Source organism: Rhinatrema bivittatum, chromosome 1, assembly GCF_901001135.1.
Source record: "Rhinatrema bivittatum chromosome 1, aRhiBiv1.1, whole genome shotgun sequence".
In the NCBI taxonomy this organism is placed as follows: Eukaryota; Metazoa; Chordata; class Amphibia; order Gymnophiona; family Rhinatrematidae; genus Rhinatrema; species Rhinatrema bivittatum.
This window is the reverse complement of record NC_042615.1, coordinates 359,552,611-359,569,236: the sequence shown is the minus strand read 5'-3', so window position 1 is coordinate 359,569,236 and position 16,626 is coordinate 359,552,611. Positions and strand designations below refer to the sequence as shown.

Here is a 16,626-nt window from a genome sequence, read left to right as displayed (position 1 = left end):
CACACTTGATCCTCTTCCCAGTAGTCCCCGCACTCCTCCTTCGCACCTGATACGCAGGCCAGATAGAAAGGCTTGGTGGGCCACATTCTGGCCTGCGGGCCATACGTTGGCCAACCCTGCTGTAAAGCATGGTTATCAAAGGAAAGAAAAGTGGCATCTCTGTAACTGTGAACATTAATAGACTGTTTCCTTATGGGACCATAGACACAGTCCTCCAGAGACAGTGTCAGCCTGTGTCTGTGGGAACAAAGCAGTGAGACCAGTATGCTCTGCAACAAGATAATAGAGTCTGCTATACCTTCTGCCCCCAAGATGGACAATAGAGAGAGTTGTGCTCCAATCAGAACCATCTGTTCACCTGGTTGAATTCCTGACCAGAAGCCAGGATGTTGGTGCCAAAAAGATTCTCTGGAAGTTGCAGGGAAACAGATACAGAGTTGAAGCACCCATAGATAGAGACCAGGAGCGGATTGCAGGCAAATATCAACCCAGGGGATTTTTTCCAAAACCAGCCCACGGGGTATCTGTGACTCACTTGTGCACTGTGTGGCATATACTTTAACAGCTCCCAAAAGCACACTGAGCTAATCATTGAAACATAACATCATGTGACCTGGAGCCTAGAAGAATTGAGAAAAAAATCTCCAACATAAATTTCACATTTTTCCTAACAAATTGACAAGCCAATGCAATAAGGTGCACCCAGCCTAGCACACAGGTATACTCACTGTTGGGCATGGTTTTCAGGTGTGCAATAATAGCATCTAATGCAACAAGGAGATTAGCGTGTCTACAATACATGCCCTAACCAAAATGTATCGGATAGCGCCCATGGCTTATAAATTCCATGAAAATGAAGGAATTAGCTATTACTGCCCGATGCAGGAAAGTGTGCCCAAAGGCTGGGCACCCAACAGAAAATTAACTCCAGCTCTGGAGGTGGAGTAAGAACTCATGAGAAATATATAAAATTTGGTCTTGTGTGTTGCAATAAATGTGCCCCTTGTAGGGTAGGGTTGTTTAGAGAGATTAGTATAAGGATTAATTATTTGGGGTTAAAACAAAAAATAAAAAGATGTATATAGAGTAGTGGTGCAGAGCATGATGATTAGCTAAAAGATACTTTAAAAAAATTGTAGGTGATTGCTTTCCTTTTGGTAAACATGTATTGCATATTGCTGTAATTTTATATAAGGGATGCACTTTTGCTAGGCCCACACAATTCAGATGTCTGTGCACCCAATGCAATAAACGTCTGATTGCTTGAAACGTGCATTTCTCCTTAGCGCACCCTTTTTGTGCACCGCTCCACTTTCTCTCTCATTTAAATATTGCATCGAGCACACAGGGGAAGTGGATGCATGCGCCTTAGGTAAATGGGCGCTCAATATATCCCTCTCAGAGCTCAGCCCAGCCACCTCAGTCAGAAGCCTCACCCCCTCCCTTTCTATCAGCTCGATCCAGTAAAGTCCGCGGGAGAGCGGACGAACGCCCGCTCTCCCGGCGCGCGCACCGGCCCCTCGCCGGTGCGCGCTATCCAGTATTTAAATGAGGCGACGCGGTGCAAACGGGGAAAAGGAGGCGCTAGGGACACTAGCGCGTCCCTAGCGCCTCCTTTTGGCCTGGAGCGGCGGCTGTCAGCGGGTTTGACAGCCGACGCTCAATTTTGCCGGCGTCGGTTCTCGAGCCCGCTGACAGCCACGGGCTCGGAAACCGGACGCCGGCAAAATTGAGCGTCCGGTTTTCGGCCCGACAGCCGCGGGCCGAATTCAAAATTTTTTTTTATTTTTTTTTTTACTTTTTTTACTTTTGGGGACCTCCGACTTAATATCGCTATGATATTAAGTCGGAGGGTGCACAGAAAAGCAGTTTTTACTGCTTTTCTGTGCACTTCCCTGGCGCCGGAAGAAATTAGCGCCGACCTTTGGGCGGCGCTAATTTCTTAGAGTAAAATGTGCGGCTTGGCTGCACATTTTACTTACTGGATCGCTAGGGAATACCTAATAGGGCCATCAACATGCATTTGCATGTTGAGGGCGCTATTAGGTGCCGCGGGCGGGCCGCGTGTTTTCCTCCCCTTACTGAATAAGGGGTAAGGGAAAACACGCGTCCAGAGCAGGGTGACAGTGCGCTCCGACGGAGCACACTTTACTGGATCGAGCTGTATGACAGTAGCTTGCCTCCACTTCTCAGGGCCTCCCCCACTACAACAGGTGCTCATTGACTGTGTGCTACACAGTCTACTGCTTTTATGGTTCCTTAGGCTCTGCTCTGTGTACCTACTCCTGGGGAGAGGTGACCAGACGTGATCTTTACTGTCTGCTTCTTCCAGGGTTTAAGGAAAAGAAAATTAAGCCGTGGCCAAGACTATATGCATCACTGCTACAGCCAAGACTAGGGAGAGCCTGGCCCTTAATAGCACAGCTCCATATGGAATTCTGCTTTCTTACATGGAGCCAGAGCTGGTGCAAGAGTATTAGCCATTCTTGATAAACCTTACAGCCCCAATCCCCCCTCCCTTGCCCACACACACACAATTATAAGTTATGCATTTGTAATAAGATTTGCATGAAAAAAGGGCATTCAAAGTACCATCTTATGAAGTAAATATATCACAACATATATACTATCTTTACATGCACTGCTGTGGTGCCAACCAGAAAAACTTGTAAAAAAGATTGGAACTCATATGGTATTAGGGATATTCTAATATGTGACAGAGGTGGGCTTGGCCCTCAGAAAGCCATAAATAAACTAAATTACAATTATAATATATTAAACCTTACATACCAAATGTTATGCCTGTCAGTCGCAGACGGCTGCGACCATGAGTACTCACTGCTTACACCGCAGTCCTGCCCTCCGCGGGCCTGCCTACACCCCCGTGTTCCTCAGGTCTCCTTATGGCAGCATGAATGCCGCTACTTCCTACTTCGATGTTGGGCCTTCCTAGGCGCGCACGCGCGGGCGTCACAGGCCCTGCCTTTGAAGCCTCTTCGGCGGGAACCTCAGGGGCATCCCTGATTGATGATGTCTTCGGACACTTGTACTTAAGCTCCACATTCAGCCCCAGCAGGCCAACTTGGCAACAAGTTCCGTACAAGTGCTGTACTCCTGCCTAATATTCATGAGACGCTGCTACCTGCCTAGCTCTTGGACCCTGTCTGGCACCCACTCCTCGGGGGTCAGTGTGTGCTCCTACGGGGACTTTCTCCTCTGCCTACCCAGCTCCTCGGGCTGGCTCCGCGCCTCTTGGGTCCTACCATACTACATCCTACCATCCTACATAACGAAATTTACAAAGACAACAATTCATCCCTGGACAACATGATCTCAATTCGCAAATCACCCCGCTCTTCAAGATCTTCTGACAAATTACAGCTATTCATTCCTCCTCTCTCATCTGCAAAACTATCCTCTACTAGACATAGAGCCTTCTCTATAGCTGGACCAACAGAATGGAACTCTATCCCAGGATACCTAAGCTCCATCAAAGATTCCAAAAATTTCAAAAAAGAACTAAAAACATGGTTGTTTAGACAATCATACACAGAATGATATGATCTATATATTCCAATTCCAACCTTCATCTTGAACCCTAATACTTCTATTATAAGTTTATGCAAAAATTAAACCTGTATTGTCTCATTCTAACATGTTATACTCTGCTTTTGCCGAGATGTTATATATATATATTTTCTCTCTGTATTGTGTTATAATTTATAATTTATAACTGTTCATTGTATGAATTTGTTACACTGTAAACCGGAATGAAGGCACTCAGCTATATTTCGGTATAAAAAAGAATATAAATAAATAAATACCCAGCAACCAGCTCCTACTACTCAGGTCTCCCTTGGAACACTGCGGCAACCTGTGAGTTCCTTGGCTGGCCTTCCCCGCTCCTCGGGTTGCGCTCACCATTCAAGAGACTACCTTGAGCCTCCCCACTCCATGGCGTCTGCTTCAGGGTGTACAACCACCATCAGCTGTCCTGCTCCTCAGGCCTGCTTCTCCACTGGTCAGCCGGTTCTCCGATCTCCAGATACTTGTCTACGTAAGCTACTGAGACCGGGTTTGGATTTCCCTGCCTCGTGGGTTGGCCTGCGCCTTCCAGTCTACATCCACTACGCTGCAGCTCCGCCCCTCGGGGCTGTCTTCCCGGAGAACCTTTTGCAAGGCTATTCCTGTGCCTACCGTTCCGCGGTCTGTCTGGTGCTTCTCTCTCTTCAGGGCCTCACTCCAAGTACTGCTTTCAGTCTGTTACCCTACGGGGTCACTTCCTGGTCTCTGAGGATCTCCCCACTACTGTGCCCAGATCTTCCTGCTGCATCTATAACTTGCGTCCTGACGGTGCGGACCTGTGGGGCTCCTCCCCATAGGCTGAAACAACTAGCACCTCGGGCCAAGGGTCCACATATCCACAAATCATAACACCCAAAGAGCACTAACTGCCAACACTCAAACAATAACAACCCTACTCATGCAAATGCAACACTGCAATTACACCAAGCCCTAAAAACATCAATAAACCTATTAAAAGGAAAACACAACAAGCTGACCTACTATATATATCCCTACATAGAAACTATACCTTAATAGAATATCTCACCCAGTCTGGCACAGGCAGAACACAGACAAATACAGAATAACTAGACCATAAAAGTATACGTAGACACAGAACTGAACTGGAAACCACAACAAGCGAAACGCTGTATATAAAAAAACACAAACATAACTATTCTTCATAAAACAATAAAACCAAGAAATAAAACATAATAGTAAAACCATATTAAACAAAAGAACAAATACTTAAAATAGAATATTCAATAAGTAAAAACTCATACCTTTTTTTTTAATTTACTGTTTTTAATTTTTTTTTTTTTAGTGTTTGGGAGACTTTTCAAACATACCCAGTAATTAAACTAGTAATGATTAAAAGAGAAATACCCTGATCTCCATACCTGGGAACATCTGATTTCCAGTAAATCCTAAAATTGTCATAGATTTAATGAAGAGAGGGAAGTGCGCAAATTCTCTTCTTCCTCCCATTCTCACTCACATACACAAACTCTTCCCTCACACACAACAGCCCCACCCTCCCGCCACACACGCAAGCAAGCTGCCCCCTCCCCCCACACACACATATAAACTGGTTGCCCCTTCTTCCTCCCACACACATAAGCTGGCTGCCATCCATACACACACACAAATTCAAGCTGGCTGCCTCACACACACACACACACACACAAATTGTGCCTTTTCTTCTTCTTCAGCCACCACCAGCTTGGGATCCGGTGGCAATTTGCATCCTCTTTTTTGATTTCTTCACCACCTCCAGTCTGAGCTGCAGCCTCCTTTCCCTTTCTTTGGCCACCACCGGCTGAGCTCCGGTGGCAGCACGCAGTCGCTCTTTTTCTTTCTCTGCTGTCACCGGCCTGGCCTCTGGTGGCAGCCTGCGGCTTCCTTTTTTTTGGATGGTAGCGGGCTGGGCTGTGGCCACCATTCCCTTTCTTTGGCCCCTGCCGGCCTGGGCTCCAGCAGCAGCACGCAGTCTCTTTTTTTTCTTCATTGGCCACCACCAACAGCCCACGGCTTCTTTTTACTTTCTCTGCCACTTCCAGCCTGGACTCTGGCAGTAGCCCTCGGCCTCCTTTCTCATTCTTTGGCCACCACTGGCCTGGGCTACAGCAGGAGTCTCTCTTTTTTTTTTCTTCCTTAGCTGCACTCGTGCCCTTCGCTTAATTTCTTGGCTGCCAGCAGCCTGCACTCTTGGCGGCCCACTGCCTCCTTTTTTTGTTTTCCTGCTGCCACCAGTCTGAGATACGGAGGCGACCCCAGCCTCTCCTCTTTCTTCGGCCACCAATGAAATGAGCTCTGGTGATGGCTCCTCTGGGCCCTTCTTTATATGCTAACTGGAGTCCTGGGGATACTGTAAACAGAGGTCACATGGCCAATTTGATCGGCCCACCAGGGCGTGCCTGAAGCCCTGAGAGGCCAATCCACCCCTGACAGAGACTGCTGGAGTGAAGAGATTGCTGGCTTGGTCGTCCTGGTGTAACCGTCTCTTTTTAGTCAGTAAGGAGGTCCAGACAACTGATCCGTAAAGATAGACTTTTATTGCCAGCAAGATGCAGCTAAGACAAAGGCTCAGTACAACTGCATGCCCCTCCCCTCCAGGAGCAGACTCTTATGCACTTTACAGTTCTTATCTTTTACACATGCGTCCTAAGCATTGCTGAGCAAGCATATTCCGGCTGAAGGGGCTACTGGCCCCCTCCCTAGACACCCTGGAACTTTCGTGAAACTTCTCCCAAGTTCTGCAGGAGAGGCTGCTGGGACTTGCAGTTCTGGAAAGGAATTCGCGAGTCTGCAGTAATACAGCCCATCACATAATACATCCATTGTTCTAATCTAGGTTACAGCAGTGAAAGCTTATCAGAGAATAAGAACAGCGAAGCCAAAAAAAATGAAAATGTGCAATGTGCTGACAGAGAGTTTCTCAATGTCCTAATTACAGCTGTATTGCAGACTGTAAGTAAACCCGTCATGAAGCAGGGAATTCTGGTACATGAAGTCCTTTGTCAGGTTGAAGCGTTCAGACTCCTTCATTCCCCCCTTTGATACTTATCATTCTTTATGAAAAGTATCACACCATCACAACGCAACTGTGGAGCTGAAAGAAACAGAAACAAGAAAAATTAGCAATTTGAGTTCTCAGGGGGCCCTAATTTCCCAAACAGTCCGATGGTTTCTTCACGGGTTTGAGACGGATGGGCCCTAATGGCTCCACCCCCCTTTGTAGCCCGAACTTGTCATGTATGGGAAGATGGCCCAGGATAAAACATGAGGATGGTTAAACAGGTTCTATAGGCTCAGAGGAATACATGTACAGTAACAGGAGCTACGTGGCTGTTTTGCGTTCAGCAATGTCCTTCATCACCCGACGAAGGCGGTTTGAGCAAGAAAGGAATAATTCAGGGTCCTAAAAGACAAAACAGAATTAAACTGGCTGGGATAACAAACAAGCTCTTAAATCCATCGATCATGGAAAACCAACCACGGAATCCATTGGCCCATCCCAAGCACTATTCCACTGCTGGACAGGGATGTGTGCCATCTTGACCATGCGATCAGTGATGTCTTGGATAACCTTGTTTTGGTCATCTACCTGTAAACAACAATTGGAGAGGTTAAATGTTCCACAAACCCTCCTTCCTGGGCCAGAGGATAATCTAAAACCAATCTATTCTGGTACACTGCAGTCATAATTTTGGTATTTTGTTTTGCCCAGAGTTTAAGAGCGAAAGCAGTCGTTGGTGATGAGCTCCAGGACTGCCTGAAGCCTGATTGTTCAGTTGTTTTCCCTCTATAATGCTCCATGCACTTGAATTGTAAGAAAGGCATATTTAGAGTCTGTATAGATATTTACAGTTTTTCCTTCTGCCAACTGCAGAGCTCGAGTTAGGGCAATTAGTTCAGCTTTTTGTGCAGACGTTCCTGGGGGAAGAGGTTAAGCCTCAATGATTTCATCTTCGGATACAACAGCATATCCAGCAGAACGTATCTCATGAATGATTTGGCTGCTCCCATCAGTGAATAAAGTCCAAGCTCCTTGCCAGGGTTGATCCTCAGGTCTGGTCTACTGGAATGTATTGTAGTCATGACTTCTTCACAGTCATGGGCAACTGGTTCAGGTGCCGGCATAAGAGTGGCCGGGTTCAAATTTTTGCTGTCTTGTATTTGAATTTCAGGTGTTTCACACAGTAAGGCTTAATACTTGACGAGACGTGAATTAGTCATCCATTTTGGTCCATGGGTCTCTCGTAGTCCTTGAATAGTAAGAGGAGTTGTTACTTGTAAAGTCTGTCCAAATGTTAGCTTAACAGCTTCGGATATCAGTAAGCATGCAGCAGCAATGCTTCGAAGACAACCTGGCCATCCTTTTGCAACATTGTCCATTCCTTTTGACAGATATGCAACAGGTCGTTCCCATGAGCCTAGAGTTTGAGTCAATACCCCAATGGCCATGCCTTTCTTTTCATCGACGAATAGATGGAATGGCTTCATTACATCTGGCAATCCTAGAGCAGGTGGTTCAATCAAGGCATCTTTCAGTTGTTGTAAGCTTGTCAGTTCATGGGTTTCCCACTGAAAAGGCTGAGATTCTGCCTCCTTTCCCCGCAGCTTGTCGTACAGGGACTGGGCAATGACAGCGTAGTTAGCAATCCACAGTCTACAGTATCCTGCAGCTCCAAGGAACGCTCGGAGCTCTTTCTTGCAAGTGGGTACAGGTTGACCTCGTATTGAACTGGTACGGGATATTCCAAGGCAGCGGGTACCTTCCCGGATTTGGAATCCCAGGTATTCTACTTCCAATTCACAAATTTGCACCTTCTTTTTACTTGCACAGTATCCTTTTGAGTACAACGTCTTTAGTAAGTGGAGTGTGGCTATAGCACATTCGTGATACATTTCACGAAACAACAGAAGGTCATCCACATACTGTATTACTGGCCCATACGTGACTTGGTACATCTTCAAGTCTTTTGCCAGTTGCTCCCCGAACATCGTGGGTGAGTGCTTAAATCCTTGCGGTAAGCGAGTCCATGTGTACTGCTGCTTGATTCCAGTTTGTGCATTTTCCCATGTGAAGGCAAAGATCTTCTGGCATTCTTCTGCTACTGGAACGGAGAAGAAAGCGTCTTTGAGGTCAATGACACTGTACCACTTGGAGGTAGGGGAAACTTGAGCCAAGATTGAGTATGGATTTGGTACAAGGGCTACTAGATCTGCTACTTGATTATTCACTTTCCGTAAATCTTGTACAGGTCGGTAGTCAGAAGAACCGGGTTTCTTTACGGGCAGTAGAGGGGTGTTCCAAGCAGATCGGATTCGCCTGAGAATTCCCAAATCATACAGTCTTTGCAGATGTACTTCAATTCCTTCTCTGGCCATATATGGAATGGGGTATTGAGGTTGATTGATCACCTGTGCATTCTGCTTCATCTCTATCCATATGGGGGTAGCGTCGATAGCTATTCCTCCCGGGATCTGTTCGAACCATACTTGGGGTACACTATCCATCAGTTGTCTTCGTTTTTGTTGAGGGGGGGTGTTGTTTTCATATCGATGTTCGATGGTTCGTTCGACTATGGGAAGATGTAGTCTCCATTCTTCTTGGAGGGGACAGATGAGTATCACTGGATGGTCCCCGAAGGAGGCTTTAACTTCCCCTGTTGGTTGAAATCTCAATGTGGTCTGAGGCTTACACAGCAGGTTCCATCCGATAAGGGTCCCGCCTACTTGTATACTTCATTTTTTCTGCAGAGGGGCAGTGAGTACCTGACCTGAGGCACCCACTATAGAAACAGTCTCTTTCGTCGGGGGGGCCGATTGGTGCAGTCATGACAGATCGTTGGCCTCTGAGTCCAACAGGCCCCTGATTTTTGTTGTGTTACCTCGTGGATCTCCACCAGAGGGTCAGTGGGGATTCTTCCCTCCCGGTCTCTTCAGGCTGTATGCTCCTTGTCGCCTCCCCCGCCATCTGCCAGTGGGGGTTGTCCAATCTCCATACTGCTAGCCATCATCTACCTTAATAATTAATACTCTCCTCGGCCCCTTTGTGTAGGTGCAGGTCCATTTTTGTCGTTAGTATTCACTGCAGGGCTCCCGTATTTCTTTTGCCATTCTTCACAGTCTCTCTTCCAATGGCCTTCATTTTTGCAGTACGCACACTGATTCTTTCCCAAAGGGGGGTCTTGTTCCCCCTCCTCTTCGCGGTCTGCCATTGTCTTGGCTCCTTCCCGTCCGCGTGTCCTCGAGAGCGGCGGCTAACAGTCACTTTCTCCTTCATGTCTCTACTTGCTTCTCTCTTTTCTCTTCCACTTCTCTATTTCCACATACCTGGTCTGCTATAGCTTTTAACTGGCTGAGGCTCATGCCCTCAAAGCCTTCGGCCTTCTGCAGGTTCTTTCGGATGTCAGGTCTATTATTAAGTTCCTGGTTGCAGGGACGGGCCCCTTTTCTTCTCTTCCTGATCCCTGTTCCCATACATCTCAAAATACGATGAAAAGATCCAGTCCATCTGGAAATTGAATAGGTGACCTGCGCCTGGAGGCAAATCAATTCTGACGAGGCTGAGAAGCTGCAAAACATTGCTTCCTTCATACTTGTAAGTTTGACATTGGGTTAATTCAATAAAGTCAACCTGGATCTGCAGGCAAGGATCCAGGGGGGGCACTTTAGGTGTGCAGGAGTGATGATCAAACCCTTGGAAGCCTTGTACCAATTACATTGCAAACACTAAGAACATATGGTAATAGCCAGAGCCCAGCCCCCACCAGTGGTCAAAGAACATAATTGCAATATATATATATATATATGTGTGTGTGTGTGGGCTACTACTTTATCATTTGGGCCGACTCATATTTGCTCTTGTTCCTAATCTTGCATAGTGGCCCCTTCTCTTGCCCACAACTTCCAATAATCCTTATCTTGCGCCTGCCACTGAATCAAAATTTGTAATATTAAGTCTTTGTTTTCTCTGTGTTTTTTTTTTTTTTGTTTTTTTTTTTACAAACGGCATCCTGTAATTCCCACAGTCAGAACTGCAGCTGTCTTATCTTGCCGCTTGCTATGCTCTGTATATTTAACAAAGCTTTAACAAAGGTCCCATTCTTAATCATTTCTCCTCTAATTTTCCCAGAGACAGCTTCAAAATAAACTGCGTAAGCAAAAGAGAGTTCATAGTTTATCATGCGTTCCAATGTAACTTTTAAATAACAGATAATATATAGGAGACAAGTAAGAACAATAATTAACATGGTATTAGAGAATAGAAAGATAAGCATAGGGAGGACACTGGGATAGAAGATATGAGAAAACTAAAACTTCTGATTAGCAATGCCAGCATTGAAACGCACAGCCATATTGAATGCCTACGCACTACGTACTGACACGCAGTGGGACGCACCACCATTCCACTTTGTACTGTAACAATTAATTTGCTGCTATAAAATGTCTTAAAAATAGCCTGCATCATAAGGCACTAAATGATTTGTAAGGGACCCTTGGTTCTGGTATTTCTTTGCAAGTAGCAATCCTTTGTCAGATTACAGACAGTTTTAGCAAGGACCTTGGAGAATAAATTTAATCAGCAGAAACTTGGAGCTACAATCTTCCTTTCTTTTAATTAACATACCACAATTCTATCTTTATTCACATACGCACACCATCAACTAACTTTCAATAATGTTCTGTTAAAACAAACGAAACAATTTTTCTTTCTCTTTGTCTTCATTCACCCAGGCTAGCCCAATGTCCCTTTTTTTTTTTTTTTTTCCTTTCTCTTCTCTCTCTGGCTCGATCCCCTCCTCTCTCCTGTAATTATCTCTGCCGTTAACCCTTAACTGCCATCAAGTTCTAAACTTCAACACCAGTAAATGCATTCTCAGTAATCAAATCAGTATTTTAACTTAACACTGTACATTAATTTGTTGTATAGTAGTCTTGTGCAGCATCTGTAAACCAAAATCTCTTCTTATTAGGGTTTAAAACAATTAAAAAAAATCCCTGGTACATGTGCTTGCAATTCACAGATAGCAGTTATCAAAAGAAATAATGCATTTGATCACAAAAAGAAATTTGTCTAACCGATCTACCACAGTAGAATTTTTTTTTTTTTTTTTTTACAGGTACCTTACAGACAGACAGACACTGGGGACTTCCGGTTCCCCATTTTGCGTACTTGAGTTACCATTACGAGGGCGGCTCCCTCTACTAGCTTCTTTGCCCACGATGGAGGATTTTCAATAACTGCGATCCACGCGGTTATGTATGGTATATCCTCAGGGCAACCCGGGTTTCCTTCTCGTATGACTATTTTATGGACCCGTGTGGCCGTTTGGAAATTAAAAGTTCCTGTAGGGGGCCAATTTACACAGAAACCGGGCCACCTATGGGTACATTGTTGAATCATTCCGGGTTTAGTACATTTATGTTCATCGAACACTTCGCTATAGTGTTCCGTCATGACTTTTAACGGAGTCGACCCGCTCCCTCCCATTAGGATAGAATCACAGACAAAGGAGGGAAGGGAAGACGGATAGGTAAGGGGTCCGTATCCGTCAGACACAAAGGGTCACAATCGCCCCGACTAGGACGCGGTCAGCCCGGCCTAGAACTGCGAGGCCATTCACTCTCTTTCACACAACAAGAAACCTATTCCCACTATCGTATACGTTTACTTATTATTTCCATACATATCATCCGCGTGGTCTTCGGAATGTAATTCCTACTAACACACTGCGTGGGGTGTGATCAAGGCCCCCTCGGTCAGCCAGAAAAGACCGGGCTAGTTCCTTAGCTAGCTAGTCTTTACTTATTTCCATATTCCCATAATACTCGCCTGCAGGGGTCTTCCGATCGTCATGAAAGCCTTCTTCCCGGATCATCAACCCAGAGGTCCCGGCAGAATTTCTGTGGAACGATCCCCTCAGAAACCTGATCGCTGAACTCAGCGGTGGCCACTCACCAGGTGTATCAGGGGGACTGCTCCGCCACCAAACTACCGGACCTTCTGGAGAGCTAAAATAGCGTCTCCGGTACCTCCTGGCTGAGCTCGCCAATGTAACCGTCTCTTTTTAGTCAGTAAGGAGGTCCAGACAACTGATCCGTAAAGATAGACTTTTATTGCCAGCAAGATGCAGCTAAGACAACGGCTTAGTACAACTGCATGCCCCTCCCCTTCAGGAGCAGACTCTTATGCACTTTACAGTTCTTATCTTTTACACATGCGTTCTAAGCATTGCTGAGCAAGCATATTCCGGCTGAAGGGGCTACTGACCCCCTCCCTCGACACCCTGGAACTTTCGTGAAACTTCTCCCAAGTTCTGCAGGAGAGGCTGCTGGGACTTGCAGTTCTGGAAAGGAATTCGCGAGTCTGCAGTAATACAGCCCATCACATAATACATCCATTGTTCTAATCTAGGTTACAGCAGTGAAAGCTTATCAGAGAATAAGAACAGCGAAGCCAAAAAAAATGAAAATGTGCAATGTGCTGACAGAAAGTTTCTCAATGTCCTAATTACAGCTGTATTGCAGACTGTAAGTAAACCCGTCATGAAGCAGGGAATTCTGGTACATGAAGTCCTTTGTCAGGTTGAAGCGTTCAGACTCCTTCACTGGAAACACAGTTCCTGATGATAGCTGGGAAAATCAGATGCAGTATACATATGTTGCTACAATTAGTGTCGGTTCATACCCATCCTTGGTACATCATTTGCATGCATATATGGAGGTGCGGAGAGGAATGCTAGTATTTTATTATCTGCGCAGTAGGAGATGCACAGTGTATAAAATACTGTGTATTTCTGCCCCAAACATACTCGAGTATGTTTCAGTACATTCAAATATTACCAATATCAGAAAATGCATTCTTTCTCTACCCATTTTATAAACATGCATGCTTATATTTTACACACATTCAATTATGGCACTGCATTAGTAAACACCCAGGATTAAATGCAGAGGCAAGTATTTTATAAATGTGCAAGTACTTAGAATCACCAGTTTGCCAATGCATTCACCAGGTCACCCAGTTCTCCAGTTCACTTAGACCTCCCACCCAAAACTGCAGCCAACAAGTCTGATTTCACTTGCTAATACAGCTGTAAAAGAGTACAAACAAGTCTGGTAATGTTTACATGTATGTCTCTTACAAAGTAGCCACCACCGTGTGTACTTTTGAACCCTGCACCGGAATGGCGCAGCTCACCCCTTTATTCCATGGCAAAATGTGCGCATGAAACCAAAAATAAGCACGTACTCTAGCCGGTTATAAAATAGCAAATACATGCATATTTATTTATTTAAAATGTTTTTTCTGTGCGTACATGCTACCTGTGCACGCATTTCCTGTTTTTACGCACAAAACCCCTTTGAAAATTCACTCCTTGAAATAGGAATGTAGGTAAGCAAAGGGACCAGGAAGATGCCAAAGAAGTTGTGACAAACATGAGCTTATTTATTTATTTATTTATTTTATTAAAAAAACTTTTATATACCGGTATTTAGTATGCATACATCATACCGGTTTACAATGTAACTTAAAAGGCAGAAATTACAATGAACAGGGAGGGCGAACAAGGAGGAGTATACAAAGAGCAGGAGGTGGAGGAGTTAAAGCAATAAATAAAACTGCAACGGACTATTTACAGGAATATACAAGGCGTAGGCAAGATACTTGCGGAAGTCAGTGTACTTAATCAGGGTAGGCTTGTCGGAAGAGCCATGTTTTAAGTTTTTTTCTGAACTTGGCGTAACATGGCTCTAGCCATGGGTGCAAGACATCCGGAAAGTAATTTAGATACTTCTTGCATAGATTTAAAATTCAGTTACCAATAGACTTTATACCAATTTTCAAAACCAAAGTGCATGTGTACTTTCACTTTGAAAATGATGCCACCAACAACTACCCGCATACAATTACACATGCTAATTTGTGTGCAGATTTTTTTCTTTGAGGAAAAATACATGTATACTTTTGAAAATGCAAAAGCATGCATATAAGTGCAAACCCTTATCCAAACATTTGCCCGCCCCCCACCCAGGAATGCCTCTTGTCACTGTGGGTAAAAGAATGCACAGGATGGGTAACTTTCAGATTCCTCCGCGTGGCAGACTATACGTGCATAGGTGCTGCCTGGTGATCTACGTTACTATTTTATAACCCACATGTATCAGATATGCACGTATCAAAAAATATGCTCATCTCCACTCCGCAACATACGCACACATGTATGCTTATGCACAGAAACATTTAATACACATACTTTTCCTACCTAGTTTTAAAATATACACACAAGTGTTTTATGTGCGAAAATAACGTAGGACTTGTGTAAAACCCGATTTACACGCCTAAATCGATATATGTGACAGCATACACATGTAATCGAAATTAACCAGTTTATCAATTACTCCAGCAGTTCATCCAATCCTTCTCCAAATCATCGAGACCCTCCTGGTTCTTCAGCTAGTCACAGATGTATTAAGTTAGTCTAATAAAAAAAAGTGTCACCTACAGTTGATTTTTTGAAGTATATATCTGTATATTCAAGTGGAAAACACTTATAACTACTACACTACTTCATACATATATAAATGTTGTATGCTGAAATGAAAAAAACATCTGGTTTGTGTCTGCTATAGAGGCGTTCTGCGCAACAGCTGCTCTGTTTGTAACAGGAAACTTCCCCACACAGCAATAGTGGCAGGTGCTCCTATGCCTTGCTGTGACACTAGACTGCTCACGGTTTTGATGGCACTTTAGGGGGATGGTCAAGTTTTAAACGTCTACCTCGATAACATTAGTGAACCCTGCAGAGACTAGCAACTAAACCTCATCCCCCCTTCCTCCCAAACCAAAGTCTGCTTTTCATGATATCCACAGTGAATATGCATGGGCACATCTGCATAATTTAGGATGAAGAGTCAGGTTGCTGTGCATGCCAGTGTATCTCTTATATGTTCATTTAGATATCCTGAACTCCAGACCAGCTAGGGAATGGAGCGGCAAGACAAGGATTGGGTAGAGTACCACAGAAATAAACAGAAGCAGATGACCTTATGGAGGCTTGGGAAGAACCCAACTCCTATTTTGAAGTACAGTCTTCCCAGCCTGAGAGGATGGGAGTTTGGGATTCAATTGATCTATTTTGATTCTTCATTCCCCAATAACATATATTAATTTTTCTAGATATGTGTTTGTATTCACATGTGTCTTTCCTCTCTATAGGGCAGTTTGTGATGGAGCACCACACCATTCCAGATGTCAAATCTGTTATAAAAGCTCCAGATCATCTGGGTGGTATCGAGTTTGACTTGCAGCCTGTATGGCGTGCTCAGACTTTTGACTCGCCATATCAACTCTGGAGGGCTACCAGCTCCTATAGCAGGTAAGAAAGGAGTAATGAGAGAATGGAGGTCATTTGCATTTTGTATTACATATGAGTATGCCAGAAAAAAATGTGTAGTTGGGGTCCCTTGCTTGCCAAAACGTACACTTCACAATATAAGGTAATTTCCTAGCGTGTAGCCAGATGGACTCAGGACCAATGGGTTTATGCTCCCCTGCCAGCAGATGGAGACAGATTCAGGCTTCAAAGCTGACGTCACCCTAGATACACCCCTGCAGTGACCTCAGCCTTCCAGTATTTCTCCATCTCCAGTAGATGCGGACATACTTTCCCTATGGGGATTGCTGTACCTTTTGGAAGAAGAAATTCTACTTTTAAATTGGAGAAAAGATTGAGCCCCACTCTCCTGCAGTGATACCTAAAGGTCCATCCCCCAGTTGAGAATTCCTGAGGTGATTTCCAAGATCCCTCAGAGATGTGCCTTGGTCTGGTAGCCGGTTCCCGGCATGGACTTGCTACTTGTTTAGCTGAAAGGCAGTGGATGCAGGAAGCTGAGTGCGGGCAGCCCCCAACCATCTCTATACTTAGCCGGTAAGCGCTGAGCCCAGGTAAGTAAAAAAAAAAAAAGAGAGAGAGAAGAGGATTTTCTCCCGATTCAGAGGCGTTGGAGGTGTTTCAGTAAAACTTCCTCCGGTCTCCTTGCTCGGTG

At 44.8% G+C, this 16,626-nt stretch overlaps 1 protein-coding gene across 1 annotated transcript in view; it reads left to right on the top strand.

The window, feature by feature from the left end:
- FRAS1 (Fraser extracellular matrix complex subunit 1) overlaps nucleotides 1-16,626 on the top strand; it is an 868,026-nt gene that overhangs the window by 814,712 nt on the left and 36,688 nt on the right. The window contains exon 69 of the mRNA XM_029600388.1: nucleotides 15,797-15,956. Coding sequence (XP_029456248.1) covers nucleotides 15,797-15,956 — 160 coding nt within the window. The remainder of the gene's footprint in view (nucleotides 1-15,796; nucleotides 15,957-16,626) is intronic.